This window comes from Pyxicephalus adspersus, chromosome 8 (genome assembly GCF_032062135.1).
Source record: "Pyxicephalus adspersus chromosome 8, UCB_Pads_2.0, whole genome shotgun sequence".
Classification (NCBI taxonomy): Eukaryota; Metazoa; Chordata; class Amphibia; order Anura; family Pyxicephalidae; genus Pyxicephalus; species Pyxicephalus adspersus.
In genome coordinates, this window is record NC_092865.1 from 10,560,148 (window position 1) to 10,578,209 (window position 18,062).

The 18,062-nt window shown below is 40.9% G+C and overlaps 1 protein-coding gene across 1 annotated transcript in view; it reads left to right on the forward strand.

Moving 5' to 3' along the window:
* The window catches only part of TNNI3K (TNNI3 interacting kinase), a 134,877-nt gene that overhangs the window by 109,599 nt on the left and 7,216 nt on the right, over positions 1–18,062 (forward strand). The window contains exon 23 of the mRNA XM_072419475.1: positions 326–495. Coding sequence (XP_072275576.1) covers positions 326–495 — 170 coding nt within the window. The remainder of the gene's footprint in view (positions 1–325; positions 496–18,062) is intronic.

Genomic DNA, 18,062 nt, shown 5'->3' on the forward strand with positions numbered 1-18,062 from the left:
CCCTAGTGCAGGGTGACTGGTCTTGTACCCGCCCCCTGTAGTTATCTGCAGGCAGCCTGTAGTAGGCGGAGCGGCTGGGTCCCTCCCAAAACTCTGCTCCCTGTACAGGCTGTGTTGTCTACTGGAGCTGAAACAAGGAAAAAGTTCATTATGTACAGGTGAACTGCACTCAGGGAATGCGGGATTCCTAAAAGATCAGGGTGTACTAATAGTACAATAGTCTGATCCGTTTACATGTATATCCATAAAAACATTACAAAGGTCAAACTTTGTAAAGTTTGTAAATTAACTTTGTTAAGAGTCTTCCTATGCCTTCTCGTTGCAGTTGATGTCTCCAGCATCCAGTAACAGCAGCGGTTCCCTATCTCCTTCTTCCTCTTCAGACTGTCTGGTTGCTCGTGGTGGGCCAGGGCGTAGCCATGTTGCTGCTTTGCGGACGCGCTTTGAGCTGGAGTATGCTTTGAATTCAAGAGCCTATGCTGGATGGCCGCAGAGGTTAGTGAAGGTCTATATATGTCTAACCTACGGTAGGGTATGGTAATATGAATTAAAATTTGATTGAGGATGGACAAACCATAACCTTGGTTTCAGTTAATGATCAATGCTTTAGCAAAGATTCTGGAGCATGAGCCTCATGAGTGGGTTTGCAACAAAATCACAACCTCATCTCCTATTGGCTCATTGGCAACACAAGAATCCCTAAACATACTGTGGCCATGGGTTCTAAAACATGCTAAGCTTGCTGGGAAATCTCTCTTGGTCTTAAAAGAAGAATAACCTGAGGCCCTGGTAAGCAGGAGGTGTCATAAAATCCATAAGGTTAGCAAAAAACTGTTCCTTGTTTAAGCATTTCTTGGCTGGGTTTTTGCTTAGATGTCCAGACATAGCAGAGTCAATATATGTCAGTTAATCTGACAATAGCAGTAATAATAGACTAATATGTCTCTTGGCAGTGGGTCTGAGGACTAGAAACATATAGTTGCACATTTCTACTTTTTTGCTTCGAGTTTAATTAATGTTTTCACAGCACAGGTCTAATTAAAAACAATAAGCCCAAAATGTGTTGAAGTCTATAGCTGTCAACTGGGTTGGAGGGAGAGCAAAGTGACCTGTTGGAACATGTCCCAAAGATACTATTTTTAAAAAAGAATTTTGCTTTTACATAAATCAAAGTTAAAATATGATCAGGAAAACCTATTTTTAAGCTACCCACTGGATCTTTGAGTAAATTGCAAAGATCCTGTGTATGGTATGGTGTATGGCAACCCATATTCCTTGGGTGGGGGTGTAAGGAGGACCTGTGGATACATGTCAATAAAAAACATACTGAAAACACATTTTAAAAGTTGGAAGTTCATTTGCATTAGAACATTTTGAGTTCATTTGATCCCTTTAGCATTCCAATACTTTGATCAACAATAAGTTATGTCCCAATCAGATGGCAATATTAACGTTATGCAAACACTTTACCGGGTACAATATCATAATATTCATATACAAAATTGTTCCGATAACATTCTTCACTTTCCTCAAATATTGACTTATCATTAATACAAGACACCTTTCTAGGCATGGAGTCTGGTTGGCCATGAAAATGAGGGCAGGAAGCCTGGGACCCCACTCTTCCTGTTCATGCCAGGCCCATGGAAGCCTGATTGGCCAGGAAAGGTGGGGGTAGTGAGCAGGTGCTTCTCCTTCCCTGGTCCATAATAGATCTCATGCTTTATTAACAGTGAGGCATCCATTTAATTGGTAAAGTAAATATCTGTAGGCTCTTTCACTGGTTAGCTAGCTCGATCATGTCTGACCACCATGGTAATGTTTGACAACTGGCTTAAAAAACAAAATAAATAAATATATATATATATACATTAGGTGCAAGTAGCTTGAAACCTGTTGTTAATCTGGATCAGCTGTCTTCTGTGTGCTAAAAATGGCGTAACCAAAGAATAGGTTTGATAGGTTGGAATAGAATCCAATTGAACATCAGTCATCCTGATTGCAACATTAATATAAATGCAAAAACCAAGACTAACTTTCACAAAGCCAAATTGTTAGTTTTTGGGTGGACTATCCCTTTAAGAGACTAAAAATAATTCAGACTCCATAGCTAAATAAACTTTCTTCTCACTACTCATCTAAAAAAGTATCAGGCGTCACAGGTAAAGCACAAGAATGCCCGCGTGTGCAAGGAAAAACCACGAGGTTATTCAGAGGTAACGTCTCGTGGGTCAGTCAATTTCTTGCAAATGATGTTGTTATTAATTGCTACCTGCAGAGTTTTGTTTTTCATCTCGTATCAATTATTCATGTTCTACTCTCAGCCGCCCTTTTTATTCTCACCACATAATTAAAAATGAAATTCCCCAAACGCGTTATGTTTTTGATCTCTTAGAGGAAGCAAAAAAAAAAAAAAACTTCTTTTATAAGCAAACTGACACCGAAATTATTACTACGCTAATTTATCACCCTGTTGTGTGACAGCCGAACATGGATATCGGGATTTGAGCTCAGTTATTCCAGCTTTTGTAATTATGGTTGGCTCACATGCTGGTTTGTAGTCATAGGAGGAATGGAAAGTTGTGGCCATTTAGGTTTTAGTTCTTACTTTTCTATCTCAGTTTGGAAAATTCAATCTCAAAATAGGAATTCGGCCTTGAACTTCATGACTGTTGCACAAGGGTGGACATAGCCAACAGTGGGTCCCCTGTCGATCTGACTTTGGTCCCCTGTGGGGGTGTTAGCTAAGGAGGTTCCAGGGCCTGAGTGCAGTTCCACATTTTTTATCTCTCTCTATGTCTGTCCCTGCTGTGGCATTCTTCAAATGTGGGCTTTGAAAATAGCCATAGCAGCCCTTTAACTACAATAAACTTTGGTTGAAAAAAAAAAAAACTTACCTAAAAAATAACCAGACAACTATTGGGTTTTGAAAAGGTGTCTTTGGCATCTGCTACTCCAAAAGGTTTGACTACAATCCACCCCCATCTCGAATGGCACCCAACTGGCTCATGGCCAGTTCTAAATGACCATTTTTGCTTTCCTGAAAAACAGAACCCCAACAACATAACCCCTATGTTTTGCAACCATTCCACTTTTTCACAAACCCTTAAGACTCCCAGTATGGTCAGCTGAGATGACAAATCTTGCATTATGTAAAAAATTGTTCGATATTTAAGGGAAGGTGATTGGGAACATTTTCTCCACTTGTTCGCCCTTTAAGAATAAAGTCCCAGAAAATTCCAGCAGCCCCTAACTGTGAGCTTCTACCTACCAATAGACCATCAACCTATTTTTATCAGGTATCTCACCCTCCCTATTGGAGAGATTTACAGGTCTTCCTTCTCGGACACCAAGTGTTAAAAAAATCGCTATACCAAAAGATTTGACCCACACCATCCCTAGTGGCACCCAGCTGGCTCAAGTCCAGGTCTCAATGACCATTTCTGCTTTCCCGACAAAAAAATTAACAACAAAATCAACAACAAAAAATGGGTAGCAACATACCACTCAATGAGCCTTGTGTTTTGTAACCATTTAATTTATTTTAACCAAAACCCTAAGACCCCCAGTATGGTCAGCTGCACAAATTATGTCCAAACTCTAAAGCTACGTACACATGTCAGATTTTTATCGCCCGATAATCGGCATCGGCCAATTATCGGGTGAAAATCTGCCGTGTGTACAGTCGGTGTCGTCCATCGTCCGGACGACCGACCTGCCGGATCCACGGACGATGGACGACAGCCGATCCTAATAAAAGGGAAGGGGAGAGCGCGCAGCAGGGTGCCGCTCCGTCGCTCTCCCCCTCCCCTCTCCATAGAGCATGAACGGTGCTGTATGTACATCATCGTTCATGCATCGTGCACTCCCTTGTCGTTGGAAAGGATCGTGAAAGATCCTTTCCAACGACAAAAATTGTCATGTACAAAAGTGTGTACGCAACTTTAGAGTCAATTGCCACATTTAGGAGAAATGTGTAGGTTAGTACAGCTGATATCTGAAAGTTCTCAATGCTTGGCTGTCATGCTGATCCTCTTGTTTGGTTACTTTTGGAGTCTCTGAGACAGAACAAGAATGCAGTTTAAAGCCTCGACATCACTGGCTACATCATGACTCCAGACCAGCAAGCTGAATCATCCAGGAAACCAGCAATTCCAAATGAACGTCTATTTATTTTTTCCAGCAAAGCACATCTTTAACCATAATCTTCATTTTAACTTTTTGACTTTTTTTCCCCAACCTAATTTGACTGCTCTTATCCGCCTTCACGAACACAGCTTCTAAAGTTTTTCTAAGTAATGAGGTACAACAAGTGTAGCAAATACATAAAACTTCTATTTTATTCATGCAGCGGAATCCACTTGTCAGATAATTGGGATGAACTGACCGTTATAGAAAACACAAGCACCATACACTCAATTGTGCTATTAGATGATGCATTCATTTAACAATGCTTCACTCCAGCTTAGTTGAAGGCAAAGAACGGAAATTAGCATAGTAATAACAGAGAGCTTGGAGGAATTTAAGGAGTCTTTCAAGCCTTTCATATTATAAAGACCATCTAAAGGTTATTGAAATACGGTGTATTTTTCTGGTGAAAAGAACATTTTCAATACACGTTACATTTGGAGCATTGTGCACTTGATTCAGGGATGTTCAGTTTTGCTGGTTTGAGTAGAAACTTTTTTTTGTGTCTGTTCAATGTTGGACTTGACAAAAGCAGGCTCCTGGTCTAACTGGTTCCAATGTTTAGAACTGGAAACTTCCATCCTGGAGGCCAAATGTGGCCAACCAGCCCTATTCAAGATGGGGACGTATTTCTGTAGACCAGCACCAGTGTTCCAAGCAACCATAGAGCCGAAATGTTTGGCATAAATAATAAAGGTTGGGTATCCTTAAAAGACATGGTTTATTTTGGCACACCTTTTCGCATTTTTCTGCATCAGCTTGCTTTGTGATGCTCAGAATTCAATCACATGATATTTCAGAGCCTCAAAAAAGTTGCTGCTGGGAAATTTCCTTCCAGATGCTTTGATTACAGATATGACGATTGAGCAGGTAGATATATGATGCCCAAAATGTGTCATTTATGGGGACTTCTGCTCTGATTGTTGTCTGAATAGTAAAGTACCTCCAGCCCATTATATCCTATTAGTCCTTATCCATGGTGGTAAATCCTCACCTGCTTCCTGCCCAGTCCTTAATGCTTTAAGTATTGAAAGGAACTAATAAAACCAGACAAATTCTGAAGTCCATTAAACAAGTATCAAAAAAAAAAACTTTTACAAACACATTATTTTAAAGTAGACCTCCTACTGATATTGAGCAGGAACAGGTATGTTTGGGCCTGCTAACCGCAAGGTCCCAGAAGTATATTTGTACCCACTTTGGGTAATCCCAATCACTAAAATCTCATAAAAGATTTTACAGTCTAATGTAATTTAAAAAAAGTTGTTTGCAATCTGTTTTCAGGTTGCTACCATGAAACTTAACAGTTGCTTACTTTCTATTATGAAGTAGCATCCATGTCCTAATTTGGTTCCGCATTTTCACTCTGTTACATGTGCTTATAGTGGAGATTACATGACGAAGAAGCAGTACATTGACAAGCTCATCTGTCTTCTCCTACCACTTTGTTTCTTGGTAAAGCAGAACTAAACCTAAATAGAAAAAAAACTGCAAGCAGGTGGATTGTTTATTGCAAAAAGGGCAGGAAATGCCTCTACTGCAATTAAACAGAGTTACCTGCCTGATGATTTTGAATATTTAAAGCCGAACTAAAGTGAAAATAAAAAATTGACACTTACCTTTAACCTCCCTAACGTTCTAATTACATCCAAATTTCCATGCAAAGAGCATGACATTTTTTTTGCATGGAAATTTATTTTACATTGTAGGCTTTAATTCTTAGGCATAACTTGCCAAAATATGTCCAATATTTATTACATTTATTAATGAATTTTAAATAAAAAAACACAAAAATCTGTTAAAGAAAAAATTAAAAAAAATGGTAAACATGTAATGTAAGTATACAGTAGCATTTATAATATATATATATATATAATATAATTATATATATATATTAAATGAAAATTTCTTTGTATTGGACTCAATACAGCTATTTTGTATTGAATCCAATACAAAATTACCGGAAAACAACGTCACCGGAAAACCCCGGAGATCGTCTCTGAACTTCGTGGCTGGAGATCGGAGGAGCAGGACATGTCATCGGAACCTGGACGACAGGGGATGACAACAGAGCAAGGTAAGTGGGTTTTTTAGGTTAAAGCGACCCTGAGTGTGACTCGGGATTACCGCTATTTGCAGGTAAAATCCACCCCAAGTCACTCGGGATTACCGCTAGGGTGGTTAATTACTGTCTTCCATGCGGTCCCACGTTGTCCTGATTTCTTGCTTTGCCCCAGCTTTGAGGAAGCGCCAGGCACTGCCATCTCATGTCGGTCTCATTCCTTCTTCTGCCTATGCACGTGGATCTCTTGCACTGCGCAGGTGCAAGATCAGGTGACGTATGTCGCTGTAATTGTAAAAAAAGAAAGTTCTGATCTCACTGCACATGTGATCGTGGGCATGTGCAGAAGGAGCAGCTCACGGCTCCTGGAATTTGTGATGTGCATATCCCAGGAGGCTCTGCACTCCCATTCAGTCTTTACTGCTGTGACGGTACAGGAAATAAGGGAGCTTTTCATATTCTTTTGAAGTCCGCTTTACGTAAACTTACCTCTATTCATTTCAGCACCAGCAGGTCCTGTACTGGGTTCAAGATCTTTGACCATCTTGATTGTCCAAGTGGGAATGACCTAGATGTCGTGCATGTGCACAGAAGTTCAGTCATTCCTCACAGCGAGCTATACTGGAATAGTACACTTAGCTGCACAGCTCAGTGTATATTATAGGAAGGATTGCAAACAGAGGGGTTTGTTTTATTGCAGTAGGGGCTTGCAATTTTTTGAAGAAAATAGATTTAGTAACACATGAGCACTGCTACATACAGTAATTCAAAGGACCAGAGTACCTAGAGAAGGCTTGAGAGCAAAAATAGGGGTTTTCTGGTTGTTTGTGCATGATTAAAAAAGAGTAGATGTTATCATTGATTTTATTAGAGGGGTCTATTGCTAACAAATGAACGACTATCTTGTTCTATTTGTTACATGTGCAGCAGCAGCTATAGTATAAGTCTAACTGTAGTGATATAATAAGATGTGCCAAGTTCTTATTTTGTATTCATAAACCCCCAACACGTTTCGCAGTATTGCTTCTTCAGGGGATGTAGGAAAATTGGAAACCAAACATCTCAAAGGTCACGCCAAGGGGGAGAATTTGATGCACTTCAGTCAGATAATGTGAAATGTCTGTTTCCTATGAGACAGCCAAAGTTTCGGGGGGAGTGGAGTCATAAGCCCCTAAGCCCACGCAAACCTATAGCTTGTCCACCAGTTCAAAGCTTTATATCCAATCTGTGTGAACTCCAATTCAATACTCAAGTATAGCTATATATGTAGAATAACATTTGGTGGGGGAACTTGCAGCAGAGTTTCAGGCTTCCAAGCTGTAATGCAAGGTATGTGTTACTGTACTGCTACATGACTAATTGGTGGCTTGTGTTGCTTCTCAATTTTTCAATGTTGTATAGAAACTAGAAGAGGCCTAACACTTCTCCATTTTAAAACATGTACATCTAATAATGTATTCATAAATAAAAGCCCACAATAATTTGCTTCGTTTATATCTGCTGGGAGTTCAGCATTAAGGTTAGCTCTTAGGCACACAAGGACTTTTTTATTACTAGCTTATGGTACCAAACATTGACATCTACTAATGTGGAACACCACTAAACCGTCAGTGACATGGATGAGTTATACGGTAATGCATTATAGCGTGGGATTAGTTTAGAAGCAATCCAGGTATTAAACATTTTCATCATTACAGTAGCCATGTGTATTATGGAGGATATATTTCCTTCTTGTTACAGTGAGCGACAGTCCCTAATTGAAAAACATAACTCTATATGAAGCATTTACACGTTTGCATTTTTTCAGTAATGTGTTGTGTAATTAAGCTGTGCCAAAGTTAAGTGTTTGGTATTTATGAGTGTTGTATCCCTTTCCTTCAGGATTTAATGGCAGCATTGATAACTATGATACATATGTGATCATATATCAGACCATATATACTGCATGCATCTCTCTGAGGTTGTTGCAATGGGCTGGATTTATTAAAGGAGATGGAGATGATAGGAGGAGATGATAGACATTCATGAATGAACCTAAGTGACCTTGAAATTGATCTGGTCCAGGGTTGAAAACATTTGCTGAATAATAGCATCTATTACAGGTTTGCAGGATCACCCAGGTTGTTTTATAATAGTATTGGATAGCTTTATTAAATTAGGCCCAATATGTTTTTTTTATTGGGTCCCAAAATAATGTTTCTTTATAGAGTTAAACTTCAGGCAAACAGCCTAATGCACAGATGGTGAACGCTATCTATTCTCCTTTGCTGCAGAGTTTCAGGTGTGGGTCCATTGGTAAAGCAGGGGGGATGGTATGGTCCATGGGCCAAATAGTGGACCAGCCAGTCTTAGATGCTGTGTTCTCTTAGGTAGACCTCTAACCCTTAGTATCGGGAGGACAATTCGGGATGGTAATTTTGTACCATGCCCTGATTAAAAGAGCATACATTTTGCAATGCTGGAACTTTTAGACATAGTAAGGGGGCCCCTGAAAGTCTACCTAGTATGCGGCCCAGATCTTTCTGATGCTTACTCTGTCTAGCAAGTTTTTTTTGCAAGTTCCCTGGAAACACCTCCCTCCACATCTCAACAAAACCCCATATGATTTAATATCTTATTCTAGGTAATATTCTGCATCTTCAGCAGATTCACTCCTTGCTGATCAAGGTCTAACCATGAAGCCCTGTGCATGTATCAGGGCAAGTATGTGACCTGCAATAAGGAATAATGACAGCTCAGCACTAAAATGAATGAGAATCATTATCTTCTCTGACATGAGCTTGGGAAAGAGTGGCAGAGGGAGAGAAATCCCCTTTTTATTTCAGTACAGATAAAATGCAGCAGAGGGAAGACAAGCCGCAATTCTCTATTAAAAGGTTATCTATGTCAGATCGCCTATTTAACACTGCCCTTAGAAGAAAGAGTTAGCAATAGACCCGTCAGTGTTCACTAAATGCTTAAATTAAAGATATTTCTTCCGAACACACACTAGAAGAAGCCTGGTAACCCTTTGGTAAACCTGAAAATCACATTCTCGGCCAAGAGAGACTTTCAGTAAACAAACTCTCAATGGCCCTGAACTACCTGAATTCAAAGAGCTAAAAGTCTTTCATAATACACAGAAACACAATTAATAGCTAGCCTAGTATCAAAAAAGCATTTGGAGCAGTGCTGGATTCCAGATTTGAATGGAACAGAACGGAAGCTGTTGTCAGCTATTTGTAATATTTTACCAGCGCACATAATGACTAGAATAGGAGGGCTGTTTAATGGAACCTTCAAAAATTCTGCAAAGTGCAGTGATGTCGGCTGTTTCTGTAACCTGTCATCTGTTATCAGTTAAGTAAATGTTATTTTATTATTTTCTATAATTGTTTATGTGTGTGTGCTTATGTTATGTATTAGCTACCTGTTAAATGTTGAAAAACGCATTTATTCAGTTTATTTAGGATCATTGCAAATTACTCAATATGAACAATGAATAGAATAGAGAAAAAAGTTTGATTGGTCTTCTTTTCTGGCCAATAAGACTGCCTCAGTTGCCAATGTTGTTCAAAAGAACAATGAGGAAGGCAACATTAAGCTTTACAATATAACTGAAATGGTGTTAAGAAGTTCAACAAAGGACCCCCCAAACTCTGGAACTGCAAATCCACTGACTTCTCATCAGACATTTGTTATATAGAACACAGCAGGCTTATAGTGAGCTGGCGTTATTTTCATATGGTATGGCCAAAATGATGTGGCCAAGGGTATGGCCAAAATACTCCTACATATCACTGCTTTGAGATGTTTCCTTTGAAGAAAGCTACAACACACAAATATATTTTAAATTTTATGCTTGTGGCAACATTTGAGTATGGTCTATTTAGCTAAATGATCATTTGAGGTGTACTGATGTTTGATGAAAATCCCTGGCTTGCCTTATTACTATTCCAATTCATCCAAATGATGTTCAGTAGGGTTGAGGACAATATTCTCCACACCAAATTTATTATGAAGCTGGCTTTGTGTACAATCATGCTAAAATAGAAAAGGGCAATCTCCAACTGGTCGCCCTAAAGTCTGAAGTGTCTAAAATATATTGGTATGGCATAATATTAGCAATTTCTTTTATTGGAAGCACCTGAACTCAATCATTTGCCCTCTCGCAATGCTTTTTTTTTGGAGTGATCTCTCTTTTCCTAGAAAACTTGAAAAATTATGCATTTCAAAATACTATAAAAGGAGCTTGCCTATCTACAAGCTTGCAAGAATACAGTCTCCTATATGTTACAATATATGGAAACAGCATTGCGTCTCCAAAAAGCTTCACAGAGTGCCACCTTTAAGCCTCAGCCCAGCAACTGTATGTGGCCAAGATTATATTACCAGTTTGCTACAGCCAGGAGAAGGCAACTTTCTGGTCTCCTTTTCGCACATGATCGTCCTGTAGATTTAGGTCAGAGGTTGTAGCAGGCATTGATCATTTGAGAATACACCAGCATCAGTCCAGAAAGTAGGTAGTGACCATGGATGATAGCAGAAACAAAGGTGGCTCCATCTTTCTGCAGGGAAAAGCTGATAAATGCATTGTAGGGGGATTAATGTGATCTATATGGGAAGTAACACCTGGAAGTTTTACAATGGCACAAATGCATTAACTTGAAGAAATATGTCTGATGTTAGGTCCACTTTAATGCAACCCATTAGGAAGTAACATAAAATAAATGAATTGCTATCAGGGATGATATTCTGCTATCCCCACCCTACTCCCTGCATTCTGAGCACATAGACTGTTTAGTATGCTGTTACTTAGTTTTTTACTAGCTCAAGAGGCCTGAATGAGATCCATGAAGTCAGCCGAAATTAATGAATCTTAAATCTTCTAGCAGGGGGAGACAAGCAGCTTCACACCGGGTTGTGCCAGAGCCTGAGAGGAAGAGATAAGTCGCACTGTTCGCCTCTACTATTTATTAATCTACACCCAAGGCTTTATTGCTTAGTAAACACAGGTGATTAAACTTGGTTTTATTTTATAGGGGTGGGAAAGAAAAGGAATAAGTTGGCGAGACACAGAAAAATTCCTGCAGACTCTCCACCTGTATGTGATACATCTGTTCTGGCATTCAGGGGGCTTTGGGAGTGACACATTTTTAAAACAATTCCCAGTTAGAAACCCCTGACTGCTGGCTTAATAACAAAGTCACAATGGTATTTTTGTAATATTGCTCATTCAGCCAGGCTGCAGCAGTAGGAAATGGATTAAAGTGAATGGAAATTACCACCAGAACCAAACAGAATGTAATTAGAACACGCCTTGGAGCAAAACTCAAACAAAATCATTTCATTTTGGATAGAGTCAGAAACAGTTCAATGATTCTGGCAGGGAGACAACACTCCATTCCGGACCATGCATAAAAGCCAGGGATTTAGTGAGTAGAACTTGGTTTTCATCTTCAAAGTGTACTCTCCATATGTTCCTATAGAGACAGGGACACAGGTTGACAACTTTTTTGGGGGAACCCCTAAAATACCTTTGAGGTCTTCAGGGAACTCCTGCTATAATTACTATATCCACAGCACACAATATATTAGTCTTATAGTCAGTAAGAAGAATGCCTCTTGTTGGCCAGTGGGAAGAATGTCACCCTTTCTAATTACCAAAAAGATCATTGGTGTCAGTTAAACTGACGTGAGAAGTGTGAATTGGTTCATTCCTCAAGGGACCCCTTGTAACCTGTTGATGAACCATAGGGTTTTACTGAACCCTGGTTGAGAAACCTTGGCTTGGATACACTACTTTATAAAAGCCTACAATATTTAAACACTGTCTCTGTGATTGTCTGCAGAGCCCCCTATACACACAAATCTTGACAACAAAGGCCCTGCATCACGGGGGAAGGGGTGGTATCACCTTTTCCCTTGAGGTCCAAGACCAGCCAACACCTTAATGAGGGCTGCAGAACAGAAAGAAGCAAATTTGGTCAAAGGGTGGGCTTTGCATGGTTGCTACCATTTTGCCATAAAAGTAACGGTGGTTCCTTTGCTTGGGGAAAGTACAGTTTCACTTTAAGACTAGGTCCATATAGAGGGCTCCTACCCCTGAAGTTTAATTTGCCTGCATCTTAAAAAGTCTTCACTAAACTGTCAGTCTTAGCATTCTGCCAGTGTTGAAGGCGGTGGAAAATGACCTTGTCAGCCAACAACTTGGCTCATTAAAACTAGTTCTGGGTCACATGTTGCGCGGTTGTATTTCAGCTTGAGTAACCAAAGTTGCTTTCTGAATTTGGCAGCCAGGAAAGGTCATTAGTTTAAAATGGGGTTGTAAGGGAGGGCTATGTGATTGATTTCTGGGCAATAGATTGGCCCCAGGGCCACAGATTGGACAATACCTCTTTTAACATACAAAGCAAGTAGGTCTTCTGATGAAAATTCAGCATCTCAAGTCAAGAAAGCTGGAGGGTGAAGTATCAATGATTGCATTGTTTCATAATAAAGCTCATTATCTCTGTTCACCCAGAGCGCTTCCCAGCCTACCATAAATATTAACGTGTCATTCCAGCCAGTCGAGCATGATGTGGCTTAGAATAATTTTATTCTAATATGAAACTATTCCCCAACTGGCATCTGTGCCATCTCCTGATCCTGGCACGGGGATGGTGTAGACAGGGACTGTGCTGCTGGCTGTATAATGACTGCATATGGTAGACTACCCCGAAGACGAACATGACTATTCCTGCTGCAGACACTGTAATGATTCAATATTTACCAAGTGATTATCGGGATAAATGTTTGTTCGATATAATGGATCCATTAGACGAGTCTTTATAGTGTTCCAATGAACCGCAATGTTCTCTGCTTGCTGTTAGAGAGAAGTTATAACTTTTAAAGCTACAGAAATGATCGGAATCATTTTCTCATGGTGTCTAAGTGTTTGTTCATATTCTGCCTGCACTTTGTACTGTTACTAAAGATGTCCTGCAATGATTCAGGTATCCACAATAGGTCCAACATAGGACACATCAGGAACGCACCCACAACACTAACCCCTACTATAACCTGAACATTAACTCTTGCACTAACCCTCTTTGTAACACTAACCCCCACACTAACTTGCCTTTAACCCCCACATTAACTACCGTATAACCCCCTACACCAACTGCCTTATAACCCCTACACCAACTCCCCTATAACCTCCACACTAACTGCCTTATAACTCTTACACAAACTCCCCTATAGCTCCCACACAAACTCCCCCATAGCCCACACACTAACTCCCCTATAGGCTCTACACAAATTCCCCTAAAGCTTCCACACTAACTGCCTTATAACTCCTATACTAACTCCCCTATAATCCCTACACCAAAGGTCCCCAGCCTGACAGGTGGGCAGCGAGAGCACAGGGACCAGCAGTGGTCCGTGGCTCTGGCCTATGCACCCACCAGCCGAGTCAGGAGAAGGACCCCAGTTGTGGGGGGTGCACCGGCCAGAGCCGCATACCACGTCTCTTATATGGATTGCAGGCTCAGAGTGGTGGGTGGGTTGTGTCCCAGGACACAACCAACCCATCCCCTTATTGCAGGCTCAGACCTGTGATGGGAGAATGGGCAGGTTCTGGCATAATGACGTCAGTCAGGGGGAAGTTTCTTCCCCTTTGAGTGCCGCAGGACTGCGGACTGGGCATGCGCAGTCCGGAATCCATGGATTCAGTGGTCCGCGAGCTGCAAAAGGTTAGGGACCACTGCGCTACACCACCTCCCCCCAACACCCAACTTAGATACTTCTTTAGCTATAACCCTCATAGTATCCACCACCATAACTATCACTGTAACCCTCAAAGTTACTCCCCTGCCTTCCTCATAACCCCCACACTAACTCCCCAATGATCTTTACATTAACTCCCCCCTTAGCCATAACCCTCATATTACCCCCCATCCATAACTATTCCTCTGTCTCCTCCTCAAAGCCTCAAAGGAGCTTCCCTGCTGTCCTCATAACCCTCAGATTTAAACCCTGTAACCCTTACAAAAACTCCCCTAAAAATCCTTACACTAAGTCCCTTCTTACTCATACCCTGTACTATCTCCATGCATAACTGTCACTCTGTGTTCCCCTTATAATCCTCAATGGAGCTCATAGTAGCCCTTATACTAGCTCCCTTCGTAATCTCCACATTAACCCCCCCAAAACCGTTAAAGTAACTCCTCTCTTTCCCATAACCATCACACTAACCCTAACTGTAACCATAACAATATCCCTAAAAACCCTAACACTAACTGATCCCCAATACCCCCTTGTTTTAACTCTCATACAAATCCCTCCCCTATGACTCTCTCTCTCTCTCTTACATTGACTTCCCCTCTTGCCCTAACATTAACTCTCACACTGTACACATAACAATAACCCTTGCTCTAATTGTTATAGTAATCCTAACACTAGCCCTTGTGACCCTAATACTGACATGAACCCTTCCTATAACCCAGAGATAGGCAATCTTTTTTGGCTACTAGGCCGTTTCAGGGGAGGGCAGGAGCACACTAGGCCGGACTCTCTCTCGAGCCCTGTCTTAATGGCTCCGCCCCCCACCAGGAACGCCCCTTGAAGAGAAATCCCTCTTCAAGGGGCGGAGGAGAGAATGTTCCCTATTTACCCCGGTGACGGAAGTGTTAACGCCAGCCGGGGTGAATAGGGAAGGGAGCCACCACACAGAGGCTTAAGAGCCGCATGCGGCTCCGGAGTTTCGGTAGTTTGTTGCCATTTGGCTCCGCTGCAGGTTGCCGGCCGGCATCAGGCCGGCTCGGCCAGGGGGCATTAGGCCGGAACAAACTTACTGGCTAGTCCTTATCTGGCCTAAAGGCCTGAGTTTGCTGACCCCTGCTATAACCTAACACTACCCCCCCATCCCCCCCTCCCCATAACCCCCAGTTAAATCTGTAACTTTCACACTGGCCCTCCACAAAATATCTTCCATGGTAATTACATAAATGCTATGTAATGCATCAATGAAACACTTCCAAGTATTTACTATCTCTTACTGAGTACACAGAACCCCCTGATAACACTTTCATCTGCTTTTCTCTCCACAAGGACAGGGCCATCTTTGCTCAAGCATGATCCATAAGTAGCTATTAGTTATGTTGCATTTCCCATGAAGGTATTGGGATTTTTGCATGCTTATTTGTAAATACTATCATTGGCTTTGAGGTCAGCCATTTTTGATTTTGAGTGGCCAGTTCAATCATATTTCAGCTCAGTCATCGACCATCAAGTAATGCTTGATAAAACAATTACTTGGTGTTTCTCATCACCATATCCAAAGGACTAAGTAGTACATGGCCATGTTTAAATCTACAGTCAAGGTACTCCACTTTGAGTCAATATAAGCCCTGTTCCACCACATTTGGCCTGAGTTATTAAAGCTCTCTAAGACTAGCGAAGATGGACTATCATGGGTGAACCTTGGAGATCCAGCACACCTGGAACAGATTTCCTAAAAATAATTTGATATTAGTTGGCAAAAAATTTCAGTCCAGGACCACATTCATTCTAGGTTTACTGGATAAACCAGGTTCCCTTGGTAGTCTTCTCCAGTCTTGGAGAGCTTTGATAAATCAGGCTCATAGGGTATTAACGAGGGGAGGGGGGGCTGACATCATCATGTCAGTACCATTCTCTGTATCAGCAAAGGACCACTTTTAGGCCATAAGAGGGCTAAAGGAAAAATCCATGAAAATGATAAGAGCTCTTTCCTACCCTTGGTATGAAAGCACAAAATTGGCAGCTCCTGGGCACACAGCAGCAGTTTCCTCTTTACTAAGAAGGTACAGCAGATTTTCATATGGCTTTGGTGCAAATCTTCAAACAACACCCATGTGACCAAAAAAAGGGGTCCCAACCTCAACTGACCCCACGGCTCAGTATCAAAATAAAAAATAGATCATAATATACAATGTGAGGTCCTCCAGTGCAGGGAGCATGAAGAACAAGGGTCAGGAGGCCGAACTTTAACATTTTAATAAGGCTCTACCTTTTATCATTAAACATGTAACATGTAAGGATTTTATCATTTAAGGTCCATTTAGATACTGGAGCCATTGATCTCACATGAAAACCATACAACTAGCATTTTGGAAGGACTGATTAGCAATCTATTGTGGACTTTTAGAATAGTTCAGGCTCCATTTTCAGCACCCCATTCGGCAGAATAAGCTGCATGCAGCTCTCTACAGTGCAAAGTCTGGTCTTTTGACTGTGCTGACTTGCTATTGTCTGCAAGCATCCTAAAAAACTTATGTTGATTATCCCAGCTTCTTTTTTATTATTATTAAAATTTGAAACGAGCATGAGGACAGTAAAACCATGACTAATGACATTCTATTCTAAAACTCCACAAGGTTAATGTAAGCATTATCGGGAAAGGCAGACGTGGAAAGAAGCTACACGAGCAAAATATTCACATCAGTTTTATGAAGCATTTAAAGTCAATAGCCCTCGGTATCTTTCCCAACACAAAGCGCCGGCTCTAGCCTGATGAATGGATCCAAAGAACAGATTTTTTTTATACAGTTCAGTTTTTTTCTTTTAACAAAATTAACTTTTTCATTTATTGCACCTTTTCTATTTTTTCTATTTTTTTTTTCTTTGTTGGACACTACAGGAATGTTGTGTATGAGAAATATTGAGAGCTCTGAAACTCAGCTGAGCGAATGGCATTAGCATACTACTATTTTGGCTGAAAGCAAACAAATGGGATCTGTGTCACTTACAACAAATCAAGAGATTGCGTGTCAAGCTAAGGGAGAAGAATCCAATAAGTGATAAAATATATTGTTTATATAAAGAGAACAAGGGATTGTTCAGACAGGTGGTCGTCAGTTGTTCCCAGCGATTGGCACTTTTTAAGTTGCTCTGCCCCATTATATTTTGTGCTGATCCAGCATTTTAACAATTACAATTGAAAAAATGAACAATTACAGTTGACAGTGCTGAACCACTTGTTATCACCCCCATGGGGCAGTCGTGGGCGAGATGCTACATGTAACCACCCCACAACCTCACCACCTTTCTGAACTAGCTCTAAATTACAAAGTGGACCTTTCAGTAACTGTAGAAGTCTTATGGGATATTTCCAAAAATGTTACAATGTACAGAAACTCATTTTTCCAAAAAGCTCAACCAATCATTACAAAGCTGTCCTTGAGCTCCAGTTAGCTGGCTTTGCACACTGTTAAAATATTGTCATCAGAGACAAACAATTGTGCTTATCTCGAGAAAAAATCGGACATGTGTACTGAGGTCCCCTAACGTCCTTCACTAATTCGTCCTGGTGAATAACCAAATGGGACTGACCACTGTAAATTTCTTTAGAGGAGAGCACAGTGGGGTGCCACTCGTTTGCCCTCCCCCCTCCCCTCTCCATAGAGCAGGACAGCACTGTGGGTACATGGCTAATGCATTCACCTGTCATTGGAAACAACCTTGAAAGATCATTTCCAAAGTCAGCTATTCTACATGTGTTCATGGGGCCTGATTCATTAAAGCTCTCGAAGGCTGGAGAGGATACACTTTCATCAGTGAAGCTAGGTGATCCAGCAAACCTGGAATGGATCTGGTCCAGGATTTAAAACATTTGCTAACAAATATCAAATTATTTTTAATGAATCCATTCCAGGTTTGATGGATCACCCAGCTTCACCGATGAAAGTGTATTCTCTCCAGCCTTCGAGAGCTTTAATAAATCAGGCCCATAGACTTAGCCTAAGTTAAAATACTGTATGTCATCAGTGTGCTGTAGGTCAGAAAAAGCACTTAGGCCCCCCTTAGACTTGCA